At 41.5% G+C, this 24,593-nt stretch overlaps 3 protein-coding genes and 1 long non-coding RNA gene across 7 annotated transcripts in view; all 4 read right to left on the bottom strand.

Annotated features, from left to right (window-relative positions):
• LOC130539667 (uncharacterized) overlaps positions 1 to 24,593 on the bottom strand; it is a 173,294-nt gene that overhangs the window by 16,467 nt on the left and 132,234 nt on the right. The gene's annotated exons all lie outside the window — the stretch shown is intronic.
• Positions 384 to 6,367, bottom strand: slc4a1ap (solute carrier family 4 member 1 adaptor protein). The gene is made up of 14 exons (XM_057058139.1): positions 5,510 to 6,367; positions 4,526 to 4,730; positions 4,256 to 4,384; positions 4,120 to 4,180; positions 3,898 to 4,037; positions 3,637 to 3,797; positions 3,424 to 3,493; positions 3,169 to 3,355; positions 2,946 to 3,042; positions 2,631 to 2,859; positions 1,805 to 1,900; positions 1,650 to 1,735; positions 1,505 to 1,574; positions 384 to 965 (listed from the first exon to the last, which is right to left on the bottom strand). Exons 1-14 carry the CDS (start codon positions 6,251 to 6,253, stop codon positions 916 to 918), a joined length of 2,325 nt encoding a protein of 774 aa, XP_056914119.1. The 5' UTR covers positions 6,254 to 6,367; the 3' UTR covers positions 384 to 915.
• pth2 (parathyroid hormone 2) lies at positions 7,255 to 9,087 on the bottom strand. Of its 2 annotated transcripts, XM_057058154.1 has the most exons (5): positions 8,676 to 9,085; positions 8,264 to 8,362; positions 7,949 to 8,125; positions 7,720 to 7,817; positions 7,255 to 7,360 (listed from the first exon to the last, which is right to left on the bottom strand). In XM_057058154.1, the coding sequence occupies exons 1-5, from the start codon at positions 8,684 to 8,686 to the stop codon at positions 7,356 to 7,358; spliced, it is 390 nt and encodes a 129-aa protein (XP_056914134.1). In that variant the 5' UTR covers positions 8,687 to 9,085; the 3' UTR covers positions 7,255 to 7,355. The 2 variants fall into 2 exon arrangements, with proteins under 2 accessions (XP_056914134.1, XP_056914133.1); XM_057058153.1 differs by lacking the exon at positions 7,255 to 7,360 and having other exon boundaries at positions 7,483 to 7,817; positions 8,676 to 9,087.
• rin3 (Ras and Rab interactor 3) lies at positions 10,778 to 22,546 on the bottom strand. The gene is made up of 14 exons (XM_057058136.1): positions 22,108 to 22,546; positions 20,512 to 21,007; positions 20,007 to 20,118; positions 19,829 to 19,901; positions 19,511 to 19,602; positions 18,325 to 19,345; positions 16,769 to 16,949; positions 16,499 to 16,670; positions 16,134 to 16,255; positions 13,818 to 14,004; positions 13,285 to 13,416; positions 13,020 to 13,186; positions 12,776 to 12,890; positions 10,778 to 12,111 (listed from the first exon to the last, which is right to left on the bottom strand). The coding sequence occupies exons 1-14, from the start codon at positions 22,137 to 22,139 to the stop codon at positions 11,600 to 11,602; spliced, it is 3,414 nt and encodes a 1,137-aa protein (XP_056914116.1). The 5' UTR covers positions 22,140 to 22,546; the 3' UTR covers positions 10,778 to 11,599.

Below are 24,593 nucleotides of genomic sequence, written 5' to 3'. Positions count from 1 at the left end.
ATCTCAATATTTCTTAAAATACAATGGTGCAGGTTTCAATATAAATACATTATGTATAAACAATGGGATATTTTTTTTTAAGAATCTGAGATATTTATGTTTAATAGTGGACCTGCTTAAGAAAAATAATAAATGCAGGCTGCATGATGGACATGCAGAGACAGTGCATTTGGTGGACAAAAAGACATTTAATCCCTTATTAGCCGGTTAGAGCACGAAAAATCTGAGCAAACACATGCACCCAAGAGCAGAAGTTGCACCCAAGAGCAGAAGTATGCCAGATCACTTCCTAGGAAACTGTGTGTGTGTGTGTGTGTGTGTGCATGTGTGTGTGGACAGAGAAACATTATGTCAAACCTGTTAGACCACTTGTAGGCAACATCCATCTTTTGTAACATTTATTTAAACATTTATGACTGAATCGTTTTTTATTTTAATGTGGGAAAAACAATATCTGACAATAAGCAAACATGAGAAATCCATTTCGAGGAAAGCACGACATGCTGTAAAGAAAATGTGCTTCAAGCAGAAGTAAGAGGGCGTTTTGCACACAGCAAACACTACGTTTAGTTTGAATCTTTATCAGCTTACACTCAGCCTTCAAACCATCCAAGTGGTCTGAAAGCTGCTTTAGGGCTCCCTCTCACTCGCTTTTCTTTATGGAAAATAAAGACCGTAATAACAGAAGGTTACCACAGTGACTGGCTATCCTGGAGGGGAGAGGAGGAGCCATATCATTTACAGCTCAGGACCTTTGTAGTTCTGTTTCAAAGATTTGGAATTCAGATTTTTTTTTTAAAAAGACCAGATTTGAGTGCTCGTCAGCTCTTACTGTCCAGTGAGCAATTGTAGCAGGCTGATGGCACAGGAAGGGACAATTAGGTTTAGTCCTGAAAATGTTTTCCTGCCACGAAATCAGTAGCCGTACTTGTCATTCAAAGCTGTTCGTCCATCTCCAGTCTGACCTGAGGGTATAAAAGGTGTTAGCACCATGAAAAGGCACAATAGTTTTTATCATCCCGAAACTCAAACAATAAGTCTGTAAAGGATTTGTATTGGTTGACCCACATAAAGTTGTAGTTTTCGTCTCTCTGGATTTAATGTAGATTTGAGTTAATATTTAGCATTCACAAAATGTCTTTTCATATGTTATATGCACAACATTTAAATTCAGACGCATTCAGAGAAAATAAGCACTGTTACGCTGCTAAAATTAAACTATGTAATACAGTATACTAATTACAAACTCTCGAAAGCGCATTGACAATTAAAAAAAACAAACTTTCTCCTTGCGCTCATCTATCATTTACGGAGGATAATGGAAACAGTTAAACAAGACTTAACTAAAAGATTCTACGGTAGTTAAATCCCAACAAACTAATTTTTGACCATTCAGGCTGGTTGTCAAATATGGTAAAATTGAATAGAGATTAATCTATTTTAGTCTGAGGATGCTAGGACTAAACAAATATACTGCAAGCAAAAGTGCCTTGTTGTAGTTTACCTGCAGGAGGGAGCCACATACTATAATCAGGGTCGTCCTCTGGATATTGTCCTGATAGCTGCACTGGAGGCTGTGGCGACAAATCAAAGAGACCATTGTACCTTGAATAGAGTGGCTGTCCCCGTGTCTGCATCTGTAAACCTACCCTCTTCGGGCCCAACACTCCCTTCTTTATTTTCTTTCTGGAGCTGCATTCTGCTGCTGGTTCTGCTGTCCCCTCAGCTCTGGACTCTGCAAGGACAAAGACATATTAGAGACTGGGTATCCAGACATATGTTGACATGCTGGAGATGGACCTACCTGGACAGGACTGGGCCATGCTGTTTCTAAGACGCTCAGGAACATGATCCCCTGTTCTGGTTGTATCTTCACCTTTCTTCTCTCTCTTTCCTCCATCTAATGTGAAACCATAAACATAAAATAATATAGTTTATAATAGCAAGTAATCAGTGGACCAGCAGTCCAACTGTGTCTTAGCCAGACTATTTTTGGTTATGAGGCATCTCTGGGTCTCTCGATGATTATGATATAAACACTCCCTCTCATTGTAACTTATAGCAATGAGAACCTTTGAATATTTTTCTTCCAATATTGCAGCATTACTCAGACAGGCACTTCTGATGTGACTCTAGACTAAAATTAAAATTAAACTGTGATCATTTGCTTCTTTTATTATTAACATTATAGCCTGTACGTGTATGCAAGATCTACACTTTCAACACCTAAGATTTTTGTGCATGCAAAGTGGTACTTGAACTATTTGATCTTTACAAAAGAATATTATACATCAATTATTAAGGTTAAAAAATGTTATATCCATGATACAAATAATACATTATTTTACCAAATTCTTTTAAATATTTTTTTATATTTAACTGTTGTAACGGGTGTTATAGCACTTGAATGATCAATGCTCATGATAATTATGTTCCTATACAGTAAATTTATATATTTTAAGATCAATCTTTGATTATTATTGAGTTAAAATTCACGTGGATTGTGAACTAAAATAAGTGTAAACCTGACAGCCATTTTTAAGGGGTTAAATGTCCCAAAATTGTATTTCATTAATATTTTGGAAGGTTGAAGGAGAAGCTAGAAAAGACATTTTCCCATTTTTCATTACCGTTTTCCCCATTTAATTGTGCTGCTTCCAGGCTCTCGGCGGTGGCATCGTCATGACGTTCAGCTTCATCTTCGTCAATCGTTTCTGCCGCACTGGTTTTTTCTCCCACATCTTCATGTTTGTCTGCAGACTCCTCTTCTTCCTCTTCCTCCACTTCTTCTCCAGCAGATGAAACTGATTTCATGTTGAAGAGCTCCGCTGGCAAGTTGGCTCGTTTTGGTGGCAACTTCTACAAGGAAAAAAAGAAAACAACAATTTAAAAAAGATATTAAAGAAGCTGAGACAATTAAAAAAAGTGGAAGAGAAGAGGCCTACCCCAATGGTGCCAGTCTTCAGTTTGAATTTGTTTCCTCCTTTCATTGCTCCAAATAAGGGTAATGCCTTTTTAGGCTTGTCTTGCTCCGAGATATTCCTATGAATACAAACAAAAAAGTGTTTAACTGGTTTAGGAAAAGATTTGAAAAATCTGCACGTGTATATCCAAATAGATCTAACGCTGCTAAAAAAGTAACATTTAAAATTGTACGTCCCCACTAACTTTGATAGTGAGGGTATCTGAGTGGGTCGCGTAAGCTTGATCAGTTTGTGGAGCCGCTGAACATCTTTGCGCAGGTCGGCAACGTGCAGGTGGAGTTTCTTGCGCTCTACAGAATCCATGACCTCCTTACTTCGCACAGCAGTCATGAAAGCGTCCAGTGGATCCTCAGTGGAAGAGCCGGCACAGTCTGAGGGATGAAACACACGATAACCCAAAGAGCTGCGACCCAACGGAGGGGGACGTGTGATGACTCACCTCCTTTTCCAACATTTAGTTTTCTCTGTGTCTCTGCCAATTCCTTCTCAACCTCCGCCAGTTTGGCTACCTAAGCAAAAATCACATACATGGAAGTTCCATAAAAACATACAAAAGCTACAGAAAAAACCTGCATTTTGGGGTAAGGTATACATCTCTTTATCATAGGAGTTTTCCAAAAAAAAGATACAAGGTCAGCAAGATGATTTTTACCAGTGATTTAAAAGTCTCCGGATGCTCCTCAATCTTTCCCGCCTTTTTCATTCTCTCCTCCCTCTTCTTTTCCACAGTGCCCGTTCGATCGAGGAACGTGTCATCGTCGCTGTCGTAATAGTCCTCATCTTCCCAGTTTTTCTTCTTGCGCTTACGGGAGACTAGAAATGAGACGTGACATTAAAAATCATTGACGTAAACATCAGGACTGTATGATGTTTAATGTTTTCACTGTGTGGAATCAGAAATGGACGTTCACACCTGCTTCTTGGCGCAATAGCCCTCTGGCTTCCAGCATCCGACAAGCTTCCAGACAGCAATGGATAGCTGCTTCTTTTTTTTTGCCTGTGTGCGTGACCTCGGCAACCAGTTGCCGTCCCAAGGCATCATCCACAGGAAGTCTGACAGGTGCAGCGGTGTCAAAGGGGGCGACTCCAGACACAATCAACAGGAAAAGTTCAGATTTTCTTTAAGGCCACTTACTTTATCCTGCACAGCCAGCTGCCACGACCTTTGTCCTCATACTCAAACTCCAGTTCTTCTCCTGAGAGGATCATTTGAACAAATATTAGATTACATAATGATAGGTGCCACTCTTGGAATAACCAAGTCATTTCACCTTCTCTGTCATAAAACCCCTGCAAGGCCTTCTTTGGGTCTTTAAGGTACGCGGCTTCCTGGTCCTCAAGAAACTCTGTTGAAAAAGGATTTTCCTCATTGTCGTCTTCCTCCGGAACCACTTCCTCAGCTTCATATATTGCAGAGGGGAAAAAAAAGGAAAGAAAAGCCCAAAATAATTAAAACAGTGCTTCTTTGGTTCAACAAAAATACATCAGCACAACTGAAAAATACTGTGCCGGGTCACCGTCTTTCAAGCTGTTTAACTCACCCATCCCCCATGAACAGCCCGAGTCTTCATTTGACGGTCTGCTCTGATTTTTACTTTCACCATCCTTGTCTTCCTCTCCTTCCTCTTCATTATCAGAACCTTCGCCCATCATCCGCCTCTCCAGCTCCTCCTTCTTTTTCCGTGCCTGCTCCCTCAGTTCAGTCACCGTCAGCTCCGACTCCTCTTCCTCGTCATACTCTGGACCCTGGGAATGAAAAAAAGTGCATAAAAATGTTTTTGAATTCTATCTATTTCACCTGTTGGTTGAATCAAGAGGATTAAAAGATGTGTATATTTATTTCGCTCCTCTGCTTTTTATGTTAGATTACTGGGCCAATTCAAACAGGGTGTCTGGGTCGGGTCGCGGGGGCAGCAGCCTAAGCATGGATGCCCAGACTTCCCTCTCCCCAGACACTTCCTCCAGCTCTTAAGGGAGTATTCCGAGTATTCCACAGACCAGCCAAGAGACAGTCTCTCCAGCGTGTCCAGGGTCCACCTCGGTGCCTCTTCCTGGTGGGACATGCCTGGAACACCTCCCTTCAACTGAGATTAAGGGTGGTTCTTCAACCCATCATGAAGAATATAAGACCAAGGATGTTTACATTGAACAGCTTGGCGTTACCGGGGCCCACCCTGGAGCCAGGCATGGGGTTGGGGCTCACAGGCGAGCGCCTGGTGACCGGGTCTGTGCTCACGGGACCCAGCTGGGCTCAGCCCAAATTGGCCACGTGGGCTCATCACCCACAGGAAGATCCAAGGGGGGCAGGTGCAATGTGGTGTGGGTGGCAGATGTCACCGGGGGCCTTGATGACCCAATCCTCAGATCATCAGGGTGTTTCATCATTAAATGATGAATGTTTAGGAATTTGTGCCTGCTACACTAACATTAATATATTCAGAGTTAAAGTAAATCAGGATGGACAGAGGACCCCAATGGCCTCATCAAAGTCTTAAATGTATATTTAGTAGGGGGGAGTCATTTACCTGCAGTATGAAAAGCCTGGTACTCCCACCAAACTTTAGAACATGGCCCACCCGTAACCTGATGTACGTCATCGGGGGAATCTTGTTCTTGTTGACCACGGTTCCGTGGGTGCTGCCCAAATCTTGAACGTAAAAGCCCGCATCCCCTCCAGTGGACTCGCCCTCCTCTGGCCGGCTGCGGTACTGGATCACCGCATGGTACCTGGAGATAGACGGATGCTCCAGAGAGACGTCACACACAGGTAAACGTCCCACCACGTAGTAGCTCTTCTCCGTGAGGGGCACGGTATCCACTATGGTGCCGTTTTTGAGGATTTCCAAAGAGTAAGAGCTATCTGGGGTGTTTCCACCCCAAGAAGGCTCAGTATATTTCAGAGGGGGGAAGTGGGCAGCCGAGGGCCCCGGAGAACGAAGCACTCTGTGCATCTTTTCTGACTGAACTTTGACAGGAGCCCGATACTTTTTGCCTTTAGCAACATCTATGCTCTCACCTTCCTCTATTTCAGTGGATTTGCTTTCTTTTCCACCATCAGCAGACTCGACCTGAATCGTGTCTCCGACTTTAAGTTTTTCCTCATCTGTCGTTTCGACTGCTAAAGGTTTGGACGGTGCAGAGACGCTGTTCCGATTGCTGGTGAGGGAAGGTGCTGCCAGAAGAGCTGGTTTCTTAAAAACGGGTACGTCCATATCCTTTTTTTCGGTCCCATCTGCATTCTCCATGACCGCACTCCCGTCTACATCCATCGTAGAATTAAGTTCCTCGTCAGTAATTTTTCAAACCCAAGTTTGGTGGATCGGAGTGGCGGCAGCCATGTTTATTATGGTGAAGGTTTCCTTTCTTCTTCGTCTTTGGATATATAGTCTGAACACTATGGCAACGACTTTTGGTTGGCCTCTAGTGGTCAGCATAGGTATTGCGTCTGTCACTTGTACGTTATATAGTAAAGCCTAACACATATGGAGCTCAGCTTGAAAAACTACACCTATCTTTTCCAAAAATAAAAATAAAATTCTGGAAATATATCATCATATCACCTTGAACCCTTATCAAGCCATACACTGAATGAATGCATAACACTTGGCACACTTGGAGAAATTCTGCTCATCATTATCATCGCTATCTTCATCTTCATCCCTATAACCGTAGCAGCTCTTCTCTGTGAATCCAACATGTGCTAGAGAGGGTGCTCGGCATCCAATAATTTGTCCAGTGTCCTCTTCTCCACCACAGCCTCAAAGGTGTCCTGGATGAAGCCATTGACAAACCCAGCTTTTTAATGATTGGATGGGTCCACACAATTATTGTCCAGTACCATTTAATTACAGTAGTTTTTCTACAGGGTGGCTCTTTTTTTAATTAATTACAAAATCTATCAATAATGTCTCTTTAGGGAGTATATACGTATATTGCCTTAACAACAAATGATTCAACTGGAAAACTGAATTGAAAAGTTTAGTTGTATTACCAGGGTAGCACAGTATTCCGTGACACAGTATTAAATAAGAAAATGTAATTAAAGAGTAGGCTTTTGTAAAGAGGTAGATTTTGAGTCCAGTATTCTGAGGTGGATGGGGACAGAGGATCTGAGTGAGCCGGATGGGTGGTGATATGGAGAAGATCTGACAGATTAAAAGAGGTTAGGTTTTGGATGGCTTTAAATGTATACAGAAGGATTTTGTGTTGTATTCTGAATTTGACTGGGATGTGGTCGAGTGAGGGAGTTCTGGTAATGAGGTGATCAGCAGCAAGGGAAGGGCAGAGATGGTTAATGTTGTGTGGATGGAAATATGCAGACCGATGTGACATTGAAGTGGTAGTGAGCTATCGATGATGATGCCCAGACTCCTAACCTGAGGAAGAGGAGAAGAAACTGTCATCTTTTGGTTGTGTAGATTTGGTTCCAAGGAGAAGGAATTCTCACTGGATCAATTCAGACTTCAACTGCATTTTTAAAAAAAAACAAACCCATCAGTTGCATTTTGATTCATGCTTTAATTTTGTATATTTTTTATTTTAAATCAACAAGTTAAATCACAATTTAACAAATTTGAGATGATGTTTTTGTACATTAAGGAATTTTACATGTATATTGATATATTCTTCTCTCTGGCTAACTGTTTTTGCCTACATCAAGCTGAATTAACCACCAGAAGTTTCTGCATGTAGGAGTTCAGCCATTTCTGTCTCTCCATGGATGTGAGCATCTTACTCTTCTCTCTGAAGGCAGCATCGTCAGCCACTACCATGTTCCTCTTCACCATACCACCACTCTGAGATGCCCATTCCTGAGGCAACACTCCGTCCAAGCTAGGAAAAAACAAATAAGTAAGATTCTACACACCAAAGACACTGTGTTAGCACTTATTTTTATCATTTGACATGAGAAAAATTGTGAATATTGCACATGAAAAACAAAAACATCACTAATATGGGGTAACCTTGTCTCCATCCTTTGGGGTCCAAAAAGCCACCCTTGTTGCATGAGACCTCTCTTGTTACTCGCCGCTGCTTCAAGGGTGGGTGCTGACATTGTTTGAATTTTCCAATTGTGAAGAAAGAGCGATGGGAAAAACACATCCCAGTCGTCTTGTTTGGCAGCTGTGGCATCGTCAGAACTTTTGGAGAAGGACATAAATCATGCAAGCATTTAGCAGAAAACACAGCTCCAAATCTCAGATTGCATTATTTAAATCCTTTATATGCTCCTTTTCAAAGTGCCATAGAAATGAAGGATTAAATGAGTGAGTGAGCACCTGTGAGACAGTCGAGGGAGACCAGATGTCATCAAAGTCATATCCAGGATGCAAAGTAACAGGAGTGAGACTTGATGGAAAGCAGTCAGTTTGCACATTCTGATAAAATGGAAAAGTTGCTTTCTTTAGAACAGTTCATCTTTAACATGACTAAAAGCCTCTGTGTTTTACAATGAAAACTACGTAAAGTCCCAGTTTGCAGAGCGCCACCAGTAGTCTATCCATTAACTTTCATTTGATAGGCACCAAATTTAAATGCTGCATATGTATATGTTGACATAGAATAATTACAAGAATATATGTGAAACCATTTTTTATTGCCAGATTGAGAAGTTTTTTTAAAGTCTTTTATAAAACTAATTGCATTGTTGTTTCTTGGATTCATTTAGAAAACGGTTTGTGGATTTCTCACCTGTGTTTCATTTGAGTCGTAAATCGTAGTAGAGAGGTTAAAGGTGAGGTCCTCCAGCAGCGGCAGCAGCAGCAGCAATGCTCCAGTATAACCCCCAACACGATGTTGTACGGCCAGTTGCTCTGGTGCCTCTCCAGTCTAGTCAAAACAGTGGGAAAGCCTTTCTGCTCCTGCTGCTTTGCATTCCCACTGCTATGTGTAGCATTTTTTTTCTAGCTCACATAAATATATATAGCCTGGACTGGAGTGTTTTGAGGAACTTGTATTCTTCTAATCTGCACCCACACACGTACTAGGGTACACACCTTTCTCCAGATCAAAGCAACTTTGACTTGAGCCTGCAAGAGGACAGCCCTAACAGGAGTGCTGTTGGCTTGTTAGAGTCCAGTCTTGAAAAGTCTCAGTCATGACGTTGCTGTGAAGAGCCCACCATCCTATTAGAGACACTCATTAAAGTGAACGTGTGGAAAGGTGTTCAGACAACCAAACAAGGACTTTTTCCTGTCTGTATAAGGTATTGTTGCGTCACCTTTCTGTGGGTAGGACTTCTGTGAAAATCTTCCAGAACAACACAAGTAATATTATCTAATTATGGCTTTAAGACTTTTTGAAGCATCATAAAAATAAATGTATAATCTCTAAATGTTTCTTTATTTCACTAGTAATGAAAATATGCTTTCTATCTATCTATCTATCTATCTATCTATCTATCTATCTATCTATCTATCTATCTATCTATCTATCTATCTATCTATCTGTCTGTCTGTCTGTCTGTCTGTCTGTCTGTCTGTCTGTCTGTCTGTCTGTCTGTCTGTCTGTCTGTCTGTCTAATAAATTATGTATATTCTTGAGGAAAGTTGTGGTTGTATTGCTTTTAAGTGGTGAATGTCAATACGGTCTGGTTACTATACTTACGGTAAAATTGGTGGGTTCAACTCAATGTATCTTTTATTTATTTGATTTAGTTGAAATGTTGCAACAAAATAGTTTAGCAATTGAAGTAAAGATAATTTAATTATTTAATCCCAAAGTAAAGAACCACCGCTGTCCAAAAAAACAGAACAGAACAAAAAACAAAAAACAAACCAAAAACTTCTTTCTTTGAGTCATGTGTAGTAAAACAAAGCTGAAGAAGAGTGGAAGAGAGCCCTGTTAGGGTGTTTCAGAGATCCCAAACAGCATATTTAAAGAGGGACAAAATGAGCATATGTATTTGATACTTTGTCCACTGGATATCAAATATTTATGTGTGGATTCGATGTAGCTAGAAGACCAAACGTGGAACTGCAGAAATGCAGCTTGTTACCTTTTGACAGCACCATTATCATTGGAAATAACAACGAGCAGCGCAGGAACCTGGCAGCCATAATGAGGTCTGAGCATCACACTGATTTCACTGGCATAACAAGGCTTTGTCATAAAGCTCATGTCATGTTAGCTACATTCTCTGCAGAAATATGGTCAACCTCCATATATCCTGTCTGACTTTTAAAGCGAAACAGAGGGTTTTTGTTACATTTTCAGCAGAACATTATTGAAGGATTTAACTGGATATGGATGCTGCACTGAAATATTATTATTTTCAGCACTGTTTGTGCTGCGGTAATCATGCAAATCTACGTTTATTAGATGTGATAGTTAAATTAAGGCATCGCCAAAGGTTTTTCATTGAATGTGGCCTGGGATGGATCACGTTTGCAAATCAAAAGATTGATTACAAAGTAATTAATAGAACTGCTCTCATTCACTCTGTGGCAAACTTCATACTAAGCAAATCATGCTGTCATTTGTTGTTTTAGATATATATAATATAAATGATTTTTTTGTGCTACTCAACCAGTGAAAGGACAATTGATGCAGGTATGCTTTATTGCAAAAACACTGGGACAAAATACAAAAACTAACAAATGAATCTTAACAAATGTAAGGTGAGGGATGCACAGGGCACTTACAAGAGACAAGGTTGGAAGAAAGTACTAGGTTAATCTACAGAAATACACCATAATATGTTTATTTCCCCCAGATTAGTGCAAAATTGTAAAGCTGGTGAATGACTTACCGGTAAACTCTTAACATAACCATGGCAACAGAAGCTCTAGGTCTTTGGTCAGTTTTCTTAAATCAAGTATTTTATTTTATGAATCATCTTCATTCATTTATAGTGGAGATACGTACATCCTGAAAAGACACCAGCTGATTGCCGGACAAACAAATAGAACAACCAGTCACTTACATTCCTAACTAAGCTCCAAATCTGACTGAGCCCAGCTCATGCAGATTGAGCTCTTTGTAATAATGTCCATTAAATAATGACTTAAAGAGAGGATGTGTTTTTGTTACTGCATAATTTCCCATATTTTCGCATAATCTTCATTACAGAATTCTTTAAAACTGTCTTATACTACTACTACTGTCTTCATTATTTGATAGTATTTAGCCATAGATGGAGTCAAATACATTTCGGAGTCAATATCTCTCAAAGCGCTGACAAAATTGTAATAGGAGTACAAAAGTAGAATGAAACTTCTAAAAGTCAGAACAGAAATGAAAGCTTTGGTCCTTGGTCCTTGGTACTTGTGCTCTTTGCTCTAAATACTGCAAACTACTTCATCTTTTAAAATGACTATTTGAAACATAGTTATCAACCAAAAATAATAAGAAACATCAACAAAAAAATTATAATGTATGGAGAAGAAAATACTTCAGTCCATACAGACATCAAATGGATATGGACCATACAATATATATTAATTACTGTTATTGGTATTTAAACACATTTAAGACAAGTCATACTAAGTCTGATCCACCACTATGAACACTCTTAACATTTAAGAGATAAAATTGTAACCTTTTTCCTCTGAATCAATTCTGGGTTCATTCAGTTGTCACGGTGACACACAGTTTAGCAACACAGGAGGAGGAGGTTACAAAGTAATGAGACTCTCCTCTTCCGCCTCTACTTCTGCATTATCGACAACTGCCACCTTGGAGGGGAAAAACCTTTGCACAGGCGGAGCAGGGGGAGGGTCGGTGGGACAGCTGCGGCTACGCTGGCTAATGGGCCGATGGTTATTGGGCTGATCCCTCTGGTTATTGGGCCGATCCCGCTGGTTATTAGGCTGATCCTGCTGGTTATTGGGCCGATCCCGCTGGTTGTTAGGCTGATCCTGCTGGTTAATGGGCTGATCCTGCTGGTTATTAGGCTGATCCTGCTGGTTATTGGGCCGATCCCGCTGGTTATTAGGCTGATCCTGCTGGTTATTGGGCCGATCCCGCTGGTTGTTAGGCTGATCCTGCTGGTTATTGGGCTGGTCCCGTGGGTGATAGACAAAGCAGTAGGTTCCAGGCTGACAGCTGTTCTTGACACTGACAGCCAGCTCTGTGGGTTCCAGAGGCCGGTGATCACCATCCATGAACACGCTTAGTATGTACGAGTCTATTGGGGGACAACCAAAGCAAACATGGTATATTACCCTGATATTGTAGCCCTGACTACACATAAAAGATATTGCAGCATCATTGGTTCTGTGTAGGAATGCCTGTTTTCAGTAATAATGACCTTTGGTGGAAGGTCAGCATGTCTAGTAGCCAAATACCAGACAAAATAACAATTCAGTTCTAAAAATGCTTAGAATAAACACAATTAATGCTCACAAAGTGAGGAGGGAACTAGCAGTAATACAATGGTAATAAACCCTAGTTTTAAAAATATTTACATACATAGTTTATAAAATGAAAATACAAAATATAATGACAATGTTTGCCAGGGATATTTGGCACAGTTATGGTGCTCTGTGCCATGTTGGATCCCTGTTGCTCTGCTGGACTCAGCAATAAAAGAGGGACTTGCATCCACTACTCAAAACTGTAACAGTAAAATGGAGTAATACCAAGATGTTATTTAAAAAAAACAAAAAACATAATTGACTCATAAAATTACATTTATTCACAGTTAGCATTCTTTTGAAAGTTATTTTCTATCGATTGTTTTGGTGCATTTTCTATGCCAGTAACTGTAATACTATAATTTACTAATCTGAGTTTATCATGCAGCTTTATGGTAAAGAAAAAAGTGAAGATAATAAGACAGTAATAAGAACCTTGTTCAAAGCGAGCTGCACACTGTTCAGCCAACTCATGAACCGTGGTCGAGGGAAGGACTCCTAGAGTTTTAGGATTACTTCCCATCTCGGGACAGCAAACTGTCAGGAAGTCCTGCACAGAAGACACAGTGAACGCACCTCAACCTCAAAATAACAACATTCCTCGGGATTTCTTTTAAATTCTCTGTTAAATTGTTATATCTTGCACTGAAAGTCTCTGAGTTTTTGTGTATGTGTATACCCGAACAGAGGCTTGTGTCACCCGCTCCTGGTTGAGTGTACGACGTCTTTCCCAGCGGTGGATGGAATCCTGGACTTCTCTGCTAAGTTGCCGTGTAGTTGACCTATGTTGGTCAAAAGACTTAAAGTGTTCCACGGCTCCATAGGTGGTGGTCAAATAGTATGATCCTACACATGGAAGCAATCAGCACACATGTTGAGATAAAGAAGTGTTAAGAATGTGTAAGAATTTGCAGTGTATTTAATGAAGGTGTGTGCTTGTGGACCTTCTCCTAGTGCTAAGGAGGGATCCATCAGTTCCATCATGTATTCAACGTCCAGCTGAAGGTTGGACAGATTGGATCTTGCCAAGACATACATCATTACTGGCAGGAAGTCATCAGCACCATGAGCCCGCCCTGAACACAAACACACGCACGCACGCACACACACACACACATTGACAAAGTGCATTCCCCAGCCCTTTACAATAACCTTAACATTTAATGCTCCTGTGATGCATAATACAGAACTGTACGGCTATATTTCATTTCACTAAACACCATTTTTCTGCGTGTTTTGCTCTGTAATTAAACTTCCAGATTTGAATGATTTGATTTATTTAGTCCTGACATGCTTAATAGATTTGGCTAAATGTTTTCAATATTGCCCACACGGTTGATCATAGGTTTGCTATCTGGCCAAAATGGATATCTAGTAGACAACTAGTCTGAGGAATAGCTATTCTTGTTTTACATTTCCAAAAGAACACATGAGGAATCAGGAGCAATCAGAATGAAGGCTAGATGATGGTTCCGACCTGGACCGCTGACAGACATGGAATCATAGATGATCTTGCAGGCCTTCAGTAGCAGTTCGATCTTCTTCTGTGGAGAATAATCCAGATGGAGCTTGTTCAGTTTGATGCTGATCTTTTCCATTGCGGAGGCCTCAGGGACAGCAGTGGTTATTCCCAGAGCTGTGGTGGTGCTGCCGAGTACAATAGACTAACACACACAACAAAAACACTACATTAGTGTCATTAGTACCCTTAATTACTGTGATATGTGGAGCAGTAAATGTATTAGACAAACAGTGACAAAAGAGTTCTGCCAGATCATAGGATAAATATAATGAACAAAATGAACTATTGGGATATATTTTACTTGTACGCGTTGAGCAAGACAAACCAGAGTAAATTTCTCCTGGCATGTAATTCTTGCCCAGGTTAAGATGAAAGTGACTGGTCTCGATGTTGGTTTCTGGATAGGAAACCACTGGGATAGGATCAATAAACTGTAGTGCAAGTGGCTGATAGTTGATGCCTGGCGCCACTCTTGTGGCGGACTTCACCAACTTCGGTTCCACCATCTACATTAATCCGCCACATTCTTTTAAGTGCTCTGCAGCTAGAGTATGTTTTTCTGCTGCACGGTCTATATACACAGTGCAACTGATTTGCTTTGCGAAGATTCATCATTTGTCAAGTTTTCTCTGGTATAAATATTGGATGACAGCGTGGTCCCGTTTTATTCTGTGTCTTTTGGTTGGCTGTCTGAGGATCTTTTGTTTCTTCGGTGATTTAAAGGCATCTCAGCTTTGATCATCACATGCACCTCTTGATGTTTTTTGTTCAGTGTCTCTTCTCTGTCTTAAAAGGACTGAATTTTACACAAGGCTACGGCGTCCTCATCAACCAGTTATGCTCCATTGGGTCATTTCAGTCAAAGAGAAGGTTGAATCTATATGTGGAATTCTAATAACTTCAACATTTAGGCTATCATCCATCACAATAAGATAAACACGATTAAGAAACAATTGCTGTTTTGTCTTATATACTCTCTGATGAGCATGATGCTCCTGTCCATTGAGCTGACGTGAAGCTCTGTGCCTTTGGCCCACATTTAAACCAAATGTTTGCTGTCCTTCATTTTAAAGAGAGCTGCTTTTCACCTCCTCTATGTATTAGTTGTGCATTAATGACCCATGTGAGTGTCTGGGGAACAGGTGTGATAGTGAGTGAGGATGAAAAAGGTTCTCTGGTGTTGCCACCCCCCCAAACTGTGCGTGCAGCATATTGTCTTGTGAGGGGCGGGGCAGGTCCTGGCGCTCTCCCGGGGCAGTGGCTTCTGGGGGGGGAAGGCTTTGGTCACTCTGATATACGGCGGATTCTGGGGCTAGGGGTGCGGGCCCTTGGACTTGTGGGGCCTCTCGTCTGGATGGCCGGCGCCTGGGGTATCCTGCTCCTGGAGGGGTGGGGGTAAACTGCCCCTCATCCCCTGGTATTGGTGCCTTTTGCGGTTTGGGCCCCCTTCGGCAGTCCTTTGCTGTTCTGCTCTGGGGATGGGATTGTGGTTGTCCAGAGACTGGTTGGCCCTTACGTCTGTTCTGACTGGCAGGGGTCATTGGGGTCGCTGTCTTTCTGTGCTGCTTGGGGCCTGATGCCTGGTTCAGCATGGTAGGGTTTCAGTGTCCCAGTCTTCAATACACCAAGTGGCAAACTCAACATACACACACTACACATACATACACATAGCTATAGCTTCAGATCCGCATAAAGCATAAGCAATCGTGTAGACAACCTTTTGCTGCAATACCACACTTGTGAAAGTTCACTGGGTGGCTTGAAGGCAGATTGTGTTGGTTGTGGTTTCTTGTTTCCAGTGTTGCTGTGGTCTGAACCCTTTTATCTCCACCATCATGTACTGTTGAAAGGCGTTCTCAAGTATCAGTGTGCAAGATCTGAATACATGTGTTTGTGGGTCCATAGGGGCAGACGTATGTGTGGGTAGATTGTGTTTAGTACTTTTTGTATTGCTGTTGTTCTGTTTTTGTTTTGATATATCTATTTTTTTCTTTTCTCTTTTGTCTCTTGCCTGTCTAATAGCAGTTTGTCTGTCTTGTAATTGTCCATCGGTTTACTCATTTTCCAGCAGTTGGGTTCAAGATTAATTTCAGAGAAGAAAAAAACAAAAAATAAAAAAGACCCACAGGTGCCTTCTGACCCGGAGGAGCCTTTTGATAGAGTTGGAAGTTCTAGAACCAAATGAATTCCAATGGCTGGGAACATGCGGTGGAATTTGTTGCCAAATGTGCTCTTGAGACAGGCAAAAGTCTTCCCGTTGTCCTTTCATACCTGGTGTTCTGTCAGCTGTTTCAGGCTGCCGTCATCTGTACGCAGTTTCTTCAGACTATGGTAGATTGGCTCTCTGAGGGGCTTCAGGACACTCTTGCACAGAGCAGCCTCTATGATGTTCTCTGCAGAAGTGCATGAAGCATTTAGTGTTTTCTATTTTTTAAAGACTAAACCACAATAATGACATACACTTCTTTCAGAACCTCTGTCGAAAGCCGAGCACAGAATACGGAAATTACTTTACACAACCTGGCTCTTCTGCTGAGTTAGTGCATCAGTGCGTTCTAAGAGATTCTGCTGTTAATATGCTGATGAGCTGATGACATTGGTGCATAATGCATCTGCAGCAAATGAAAAAGATTTACCCAGTTTGTCTTGTGTATACTGATGCTGTGGCTCCAGCATGGACTGCAGCTCTGTACTCTGTAGCAGGTAGCTCTTTAGTTGAGTGATCATCTGTCTAATCTCCTGTAACAGCTCAGTAGATGTTAAATGGTTCGACATGGTCTCTAAGGTGAAAGCACGATGTTCTTTTACCTAAGTGCAAAATAATATAAATTGGAGTTAGATGCCCAGTTGATGGTTAAAAACCAGTCTACAACAAATGAAGTGTTTTCTACTTTCACTTTTCTCACCAGGTTTCCAAAGTAACTCAGAGGATCTCTAGCCAGCTCTACAATGCGCTGTGTGAGGCGGCGGTCATGGCTGATGAGGCCAGTGAGGACAGTAGATAGACGATGGCGAGCTCTGTCCAGCATCACAGTAGTGGGGGCTCTTTTTACTGTCACCTTGGTGCTGCGGCTATCTGCAAGATGACTAATGAGGAACATACAGAAACTGTTATCTACCTTCACTCACATTTACTCAAATTCATCAGCACTGTCTTTTCAGGCCTTCTGGCACAGAAATATCAGAATATTCAAATATTACAATTTGATACATTATCGAGTGGTGGTAGCTGTGGGGAGTGCACTGGGAGTCGGAGGTGTTTCGGTTGCGGACAAAAAATTGGAATGTTGAGAATCAATCAATCAATCAATCAATCTTTATTTATATAGTCTCTGCTACGATCAAAAAATTTTCTAGGCGCTTTACAGAATTTCAGGGCCCGACCCCCAACAAGAGACAAGGAAAAACTCCCCTATAACAGGAAGAAACCTTGAGCAGGACCAGGCTCATGTAGGGGGATCCTCCTGCTGATGGGGGGGCTGGGTAGAGAGGAGAAGGGGGAGGACAGGTAGAGGAGAGAGAATAGGCAGAGAACATGCAAAGCTCGCTTTGACCACTCTCTGTTAGTGATTATCCATGTGTTGATTATATCTTTAATGTAAACTGCATGTCTCTTTTGTCCAGAGTGTATAAACAGTACTTTTCCCTCTGTGGGAGGACTAAAGTTTTTCTTCTTCTATTGACTTTGACCAGCATGATCAAATTGCCAGTAAAAGTTGTAAAATAATTAAAGAAATGGTGAAGCTGTGTGGGCGGCACGGTGGTGTGGTGGTTAGCCCTGTTGCCTCACAGCAAGAAGGCCCTGGGTTCGATCCCCGGTTGGGACTGAGGCTGGGGACTTTCTGTGTGGAGTTTGCATGTTCTCCCTGTGTCTGCGTGGGTTCTCTCCGGGTACTCCGGCTTCCTCCCACAGTCCAAAGACATGCATGATTGGGGATTAGGCTAATTGGAAACTCTAAATTGCCTGTAGGTGTGAGTGTGAGAGAGAATGGTTGTTTGTCTATATGTGTTAGCCCTGCGATTGACTGGCGTCCAGTCCAGGGTGTACCCTGCCTCCGCCCATTGTGCTGGGATAGGCTCCAGTCCCCCCGTGACCCTCAGTGGAGGAACAAGTGGTAGAAAGTGAGTGAGTGAAGCTGTGTCTACTGAAGAGCTGAAGGTCATAACCTCCATCCTTCTTTATAAACTTACATTGCTACTCCATCTCCTTTTTTTAATAAAACTGGGTAGGAGAGCTCTTTAGTAATCTTTAGTAAAGATTACTAAATGATTTTATATTCACGCATCTTCCAAACCTCATTTTGTGATATAGAACTTCAATTTGTCCCTCATTTGTTCTAACTCATGCTGCTCAAACCATAATGGAATTCTTAAGTGAGGAATTATGTCCTATTTCTGTATGCTAAACTACTTTTGTCAAGTTTTCCGACTGTGATGTGACCTGAGTGTGTTTGGGACTTACTTCTGCTGCTCCTGTTCTTGGCTTGCATCTCCTTCTTCCTCTGTGCTGCTGGAAGAGCAGGAGTCAGGGTCTGTTCCTATCACAGTGCCCCCCTGTGGGGAATATAGTGACACATCAGGCCGTCGTGGAGGAGAGGGAGCTGGCATTCTCATCCCGGGACCCTGATTAGGTGGTGCTGGCTGGTTGGTGCACACAGGTGAGTCACACGGCTTCCTTCTGGGAGGAGGCACAGGACGGGAAGGTCTCTTCACTGATGTGGGGCATTGGGAGCTGGATTTCTCTTTGCCGTACTTTTCCAATATTGTTTCTTTCTCCTTTTTTTCATTGTCCCCCTTTCCTTTTTCCTTTTTCATCTCTTCCTCCTGACTGTTCTCCATATTCCCACCATCTCCCAGCAGCCCCGATTTACATTCTGCTTTATGATCTCCCATCTCATCTCCTATTGTTCCTTCTGTTTTCTTTGCAGGATTTTGTCCCTTCTCTCTCTCCCTCCCGTCCCCAGCATCTTGGTTGCTGCTTTTTCTAGAGGAGATGCGACAGAGAGGAGCAGGAGGCAGAGGAGGAGCGCCTCGGCTATGCAGGGGGACTGGAGGCCTCAAAGGAGCAGGTGACGCTGACTTCCTCTCTTCTTCCTCCCCTGAGTTCCCCTTTACTTCCTCTTTTGTCTTAGCTGCTGAACCTACAGAAGTTGAAGGGGGCATTGGAGAAGATGTGAACAGGAGGCCCATCCCTGATCCTATGCCCACACTAGGAGGTCGGGGGGGAGGTCGTTTGTATTTAATGTCCTGGTTGTTTACAGTTTTCTTTGGATCTTTGACCTCTAGGCTGGTGTTCTGTGTGGAGTCACCATTCTGTAGTAAAGATGTGATATTTTGATTGGTGCTAGTATGAAGGGTAGAGATAAGAGGCTGATTTGGGTCTTTAACGGAAGTTTCGCCTAGAGTGATTGGATTCACATATAAGTACATTTTGCTGTCGTCCTGGTTTGTTTCTTGCTGGTGAATGTCAGATGTCCAGAAATCTGCAACATATGGGATCCTTGTTGAAATTTAAGTAATCACATCTAACGCTTATTTATTTGTAACATAACATATTTATTATACACTCTAACACTCATCCCGTTATCTTGTACTTAAGTTGTTAATTTCATCTTTTAATTGAGTTCATGTGAAGTATGCACCCATACCTGCACCCATAGCAGCGATGATCTCCAAGTCCTCCTTCTTAGTTGCCGTGGTAATGGCCTGGGGTAATCTCAGTGGGATAGCTAGGATGTCTCTGATTGGTGAATTCAAATGTTAAAAGGCAACAATACATGTTTGCAATGAATTGAACTAGTTAGACAGATCAGTGCCTTTTTTGTGTGACAGCACATTAATCCATTAATCGGTATGTATATAGTATGTATGCTTTTATATTTACATTCATGCTTAACTGTTTCCTGTATACATTTAAAAAAAATCTTCATATGCAAAATGGTACAAACTGGTGTTGATACACATACCTGCTAATACAGTAGAATGAGACCAGTTTGAAGATGTCATCAAAAACCAGTGAAGAACCATCTAAGTGGATGTCTAAGTGGAAACATGAACCACAAATGATCAGTCAGTCACTCCCATGCCAATGATCTCTATTCCCATTGAATCAGCATTAGTGTGTAGCACATGTGTGGGACATACATGCTTTGTGCTGTTTTATTAGCAGATTTTGAACGAGTGGTGTCCCCTCCTCTTCAGACAGACGTACTGATAGAGTCAGACTGTTGTCTTCTCTGGTGTGAATAAGGAAAGTCTGCAAACATCATAAATAGCAATCAGAATTATATTTACAGCAATTTCATGCTACGCTATTTAGCTGCAACACCAGTGGGTCAGAGCACAAGAATTTTGCTTTGGCACAGCCCAAAAAGGAAACATATATTTTATATGTAAGTTAAAGGGGATTCATTAACCTTATTCTGGACAATTTGATTCTTGACACATTGATTTTTCAGCACAATGGTTCAAACTTGTGAGGTGTGGCCAATCATCAGTGGCCCAGATTTCTCAAACTAGTGAACATTTAGAAATAAAAGCAATGAAGTTTCCAAAGTCTCTCCCCAGGGATGGTTTAGAAATAAAAATATAGCATCTACAAAATGGAACTTTGTGGTTGTTAGTTGTTGATGTTGCATTTGTAACATACCCCAGCTGTTGTTTGTTCCATTATATTCTTGATTTGATCTTTACTGAATCCTTTGGGTTGCCATATGGAGGAGCTTGCTGTCAGTCGATCAGCAGGCGTTAACAGCTGAGGACTGCTGGATGACGTGGTGAAGTCAGAGGGTGGTAACAGTTTTGAGGATAATGGAGCAGGAAGTGGGGGGCTTGAAGAGGCCGGATCAGCAGAGGCAATGTTTTGGGGAATAAGTAGGGGTGAAGAGGAGACCAGAGTAGGAAAGAGAGGGGGAGGCAAGGTGTTTTGCTGAACACCTTCTGTGCAGGAGGCAGAGATGGAGTTTGAAAGGGAGACAAGGGGGGGCGGTGAGGACTTTGTAGGTGGTGGAGGTCTGGGTCGACCTGGCCGAGCTGGAGGGAGGGAAGAAGGGAGGGAGCGAGATGAATGGAGAGAGGATGGAGGCTCCGCAGTTGTAGAGGAGATATCTGGAGTTTCAGGTGCTCCCATCAGAGTGCTTGTGTGCCTGCAAACAAGACAGAAAGGTACACGTAGAAATGGAAATCAAAAAATAGGGTTTGCAGTTTGCTTTCAGTAATAAAGACATGTAATGCGGAGTCTGATTCATCAGAAGGAGAATGAAATGGGAATGAAATGTAGCTACAGGAAGATGGATTTAAATGTGTCATGTGATGTATATTTGTGTTAGAGAGGATTATTCAACTGTTGTTATCAGGCGCTAGCAGTTTGCGTTCATTTTCTTCAGAAATGCCAAGGTTCCAATTTGTCTTAAACTAACTATGACATGTCAGAGACATCTGAAAATAAAATGACTTTTTTTCATTTATTTGAGTGCTCTTTCCTTTCATTGAAAGTAAAATAAAAGTCTAACAAAGGTCATATAACACCTTGGAGGTAAAAAGGATCACCACCTCTACTGTATATAGAAGCAAGCTTCTATTACAAAAACAACTCATTTCCACTTTCCAATCGGCCAATTTTATAGAGAGCTAGCATTCCAGTTGATGCAGTGGATTTTGGGGACTGCATATTTGTCTAGTTGCCTCACCTTATGGACTAACTGCAGTTATACTGGAAAACAATGCATGCGTACTTGAATTTAGCATGTATGATCTCAACACACACACACACATACACACACACACACACACACACACACATATTGGGAAAATACAAAACACAAACAAAGTTGGCAAGGAAACAAATTCAAGGTCTTTCAGTAACATTGTAAATAAAAGCTACATTTCCTTTTGGTTAACTTCTGCAGTCATCTTAGATGTTGTCAAGGTTCACAAAACAAGTTCACATATATTTCATATTTCTTTCCAGCATAATAATAATTTTAAAAAAAATAGAAAAAGCCTTCAGACACAATCAAATATCCCTTGATGTAAATGGTGATGTTAATGCTGGGAGACCTGGTGTTGCAGAACTGCTGACCTATTTATTAGTCGTGACTCATAACATCTGTTTTTCCTTCTCAGACTGCCTGACTGTCCACCCTCTACTCCTCCTGCCCTCCACCACCATCCCCTTTTTAAAAAAAAACAATCTTTGTACTTCACTTTTTACTCAAACTATTTCATTTCAGACCCACAGACTCACCCTGCATCTTTAGAAAGAGCGTCAGCCTCCATTATACTTCGGCAGATTGAGAGTCTGATTCCTCTGTGTCACTCTTTCTTCTCTCTCTCTTTTCCTCTCAGTTCCATCGAAAACTCCACCTCTCCTCAGGCCCTCCTTCTTTGCCTGCCCCTTGTTGATCTTATAAGATTTAAGGAGAAAAACGAAAGGCGAGGGGAAAATATCTCTGTCTATGTCAGCCCTCTCTTCTGTTTCTGCCTCAACTTCCTGTGCTGATTGTCAAACAGGAAGAGGCCAAACATGTTGGTCAGACTTCCCCTATTTTCTCAGGGTTTTGTTTTTGTCACACCTCATTAATTCTCACACAAAGATGCTCACTTGTTGTTCTACTGTAGATAAATCCAGCGTTCGAGTGCTCTTTCTTCTTTTCATTCCTTAAATCTCATCAGGACTATACTTTAGCACAAAACCACAACATAGCCCGTTTACAAGGACTTTCAGCCTCTTCCCTTTCCTCCCTTCCCCCCTCCCCTTTTCTTTAAAAGATTCCAGATGCTCTCCTTCAAACAGCGGAATGTGCCACTTTTTGTCCCTTCCCCCCCTCAGTCTCTTTCTGTGTGCAATCCCTTCTTCAACAGCCTTATATCTAAGAGTTGAACGCTAAAGAACAAGAGGAAATATTTAAGACTGAACATCTACAAACAAAAACAAATAAAAACTATAATGTATAGACATGCTGACGGTGCATGTTCCCTGGCAGACATACACCATATGTTAGAAAATGTCTTTGCTTAGCAGTTCAGCCTCTACCTATCAACATCAGTGAACATCCACTGGAGGGAGCCCTGAACACAAACATTAGCCTTCGAATGGCCACGATGAAGGCAGGAAATGTAGAATCCTCCCCACAGTGAGGTGTGGTTTATCCTCTTTAGCTGGTCTCTTCTCTGTGAAGAGTATCGTGAGGACAAGCTGGTTGTGGTGGCAAATGAAGCAGTTCCACTGAAACAAAGGCTGTACGAAACCCTGTTGTGTTTAAAAAGATGCAAGGTGGTCATAATGAAGCTGCAAATAAAGCCACTTTGTGGGGATCTATGTTTCCAGAATGTGGCTTTATTATGTCTGTCTATTAATAGTGTGGGCCTCCTTCAAAATTCTGATAACCATGTTCTAATCATCTGATGTGATTCACCTGCATATTTTTTTTAGCCATTTTAAGTGTCTATTTATTCAGACACAGAAATTGTGTTTTTAAAAATGTAATTTTGCAGCGTCCCCTGAAGGCTTTTGTCAGTTTCTAGTTGTTCAGCTGTGTTACTTCAGTATCTAAAATTCTTGGCTCCTCACTTTACTTGGCGAGCTTACTGTGCCCACTGTGAACAGCGAAAATATAATTTGTGGTATTTGTGTCAGGTACAGGACACCATATGTTGTGCCAGACACCAGCTGCGTTGCTTCTGAACTTGTCCTTTATCTTCTTGCTGTTTTCAGGTTTGGATGGAAAAGAAATGACTGTTTGGTTGATCTGATAGATTTATTTACTGGGTGTTAGACGTGGTTGAATTCCTCAGCTTACAGGTATTTACTGCTGACAAACAAAAGAGGATTATTGCGTAAGAAGTATTCTCATATGGCTTGAGTTTCTATGGGGGCAGATGGTTGATGTAAATGGCAGATATGATGCTCCGATTGTTCCACTACTCCGATTGTTCCTTCACTTCCACTACTTTTTTCCTTGTAGCTTATTTGATTTTAAGATGGAACAAACATTAATGTAGGTCCTTTGGTAATGTAATGCCTTGTGGTTTTGCAAGGTAACTATGTAGTTTTGATTGTGAGCAAAACAAATTTTGTAGAATATGGTTTTGTAAATGAATCCTGAAGCCATTTACATGGCTATTTGTATTTTAGGGTATTTGTACGATGCATGGTTCATCTAAACCAAATATAACTCTCCTAATCAGTACACCACTATGTACATACAACTCAATAATATGAGTAATTTGTGTATAATTTGTGTACGGTTTACATTTTTAAATGGCCCTCTTTGGTGGTGTTCTTAAGGTGGCGACAGAAAAATTTGCAGATTTTTTTTTAGTGTATGTGGGGGGTGTAGCATGTCTGGAGCACCAGGATGTGCCGTTGATCATTTGTTTTATTGTTCAAGAGATGAAACTGTGAGTGGCAATCAAAAGGTGTGGGCAGCTCCCTGAAATCCTTTTCCTTGGAAATAAGTGAGGCTGGTTTTGCTGTAGCCACCTACGTTCCTTTTTTTTTTTTTTCTTTTTATCGGTGCATGCTAGAACTCCTGCTCTTGCTGCAGCAGCTACTGTTGCGGCTCCTGCTAATTATTCTCTACGTTATTTTGTCATTGTTCCAAATAGAGTCTGTATTTGATTTAATTCCCTCTGGTGGTGATCATTTTAAAATGGATGGCAACGCAAAACTATATTTCACACAGTTTTGTATTTCATTATACCTGATTCTGCTATTTGCTTTTGGAAATA

This window comes from Takifugu flavidus, chromosome 16 (genome assembly GCF_003711565.1).
Source record: "Takifugu flavidus isolate HTHZ2018 chromosome 16, ASM371156v2, whole genome shotgun sequence".
NCBI lineage: Eukaryota > Metazoa > Chordata > Actinopteri > Tetraodontiformes > Tetraodontidae > Takifugu > Takifugu flavidus.
Note: the sequence above shows the minus strand (reverse complement) of the source record. Positions and strands in the feature narration are given on the sequence as shown.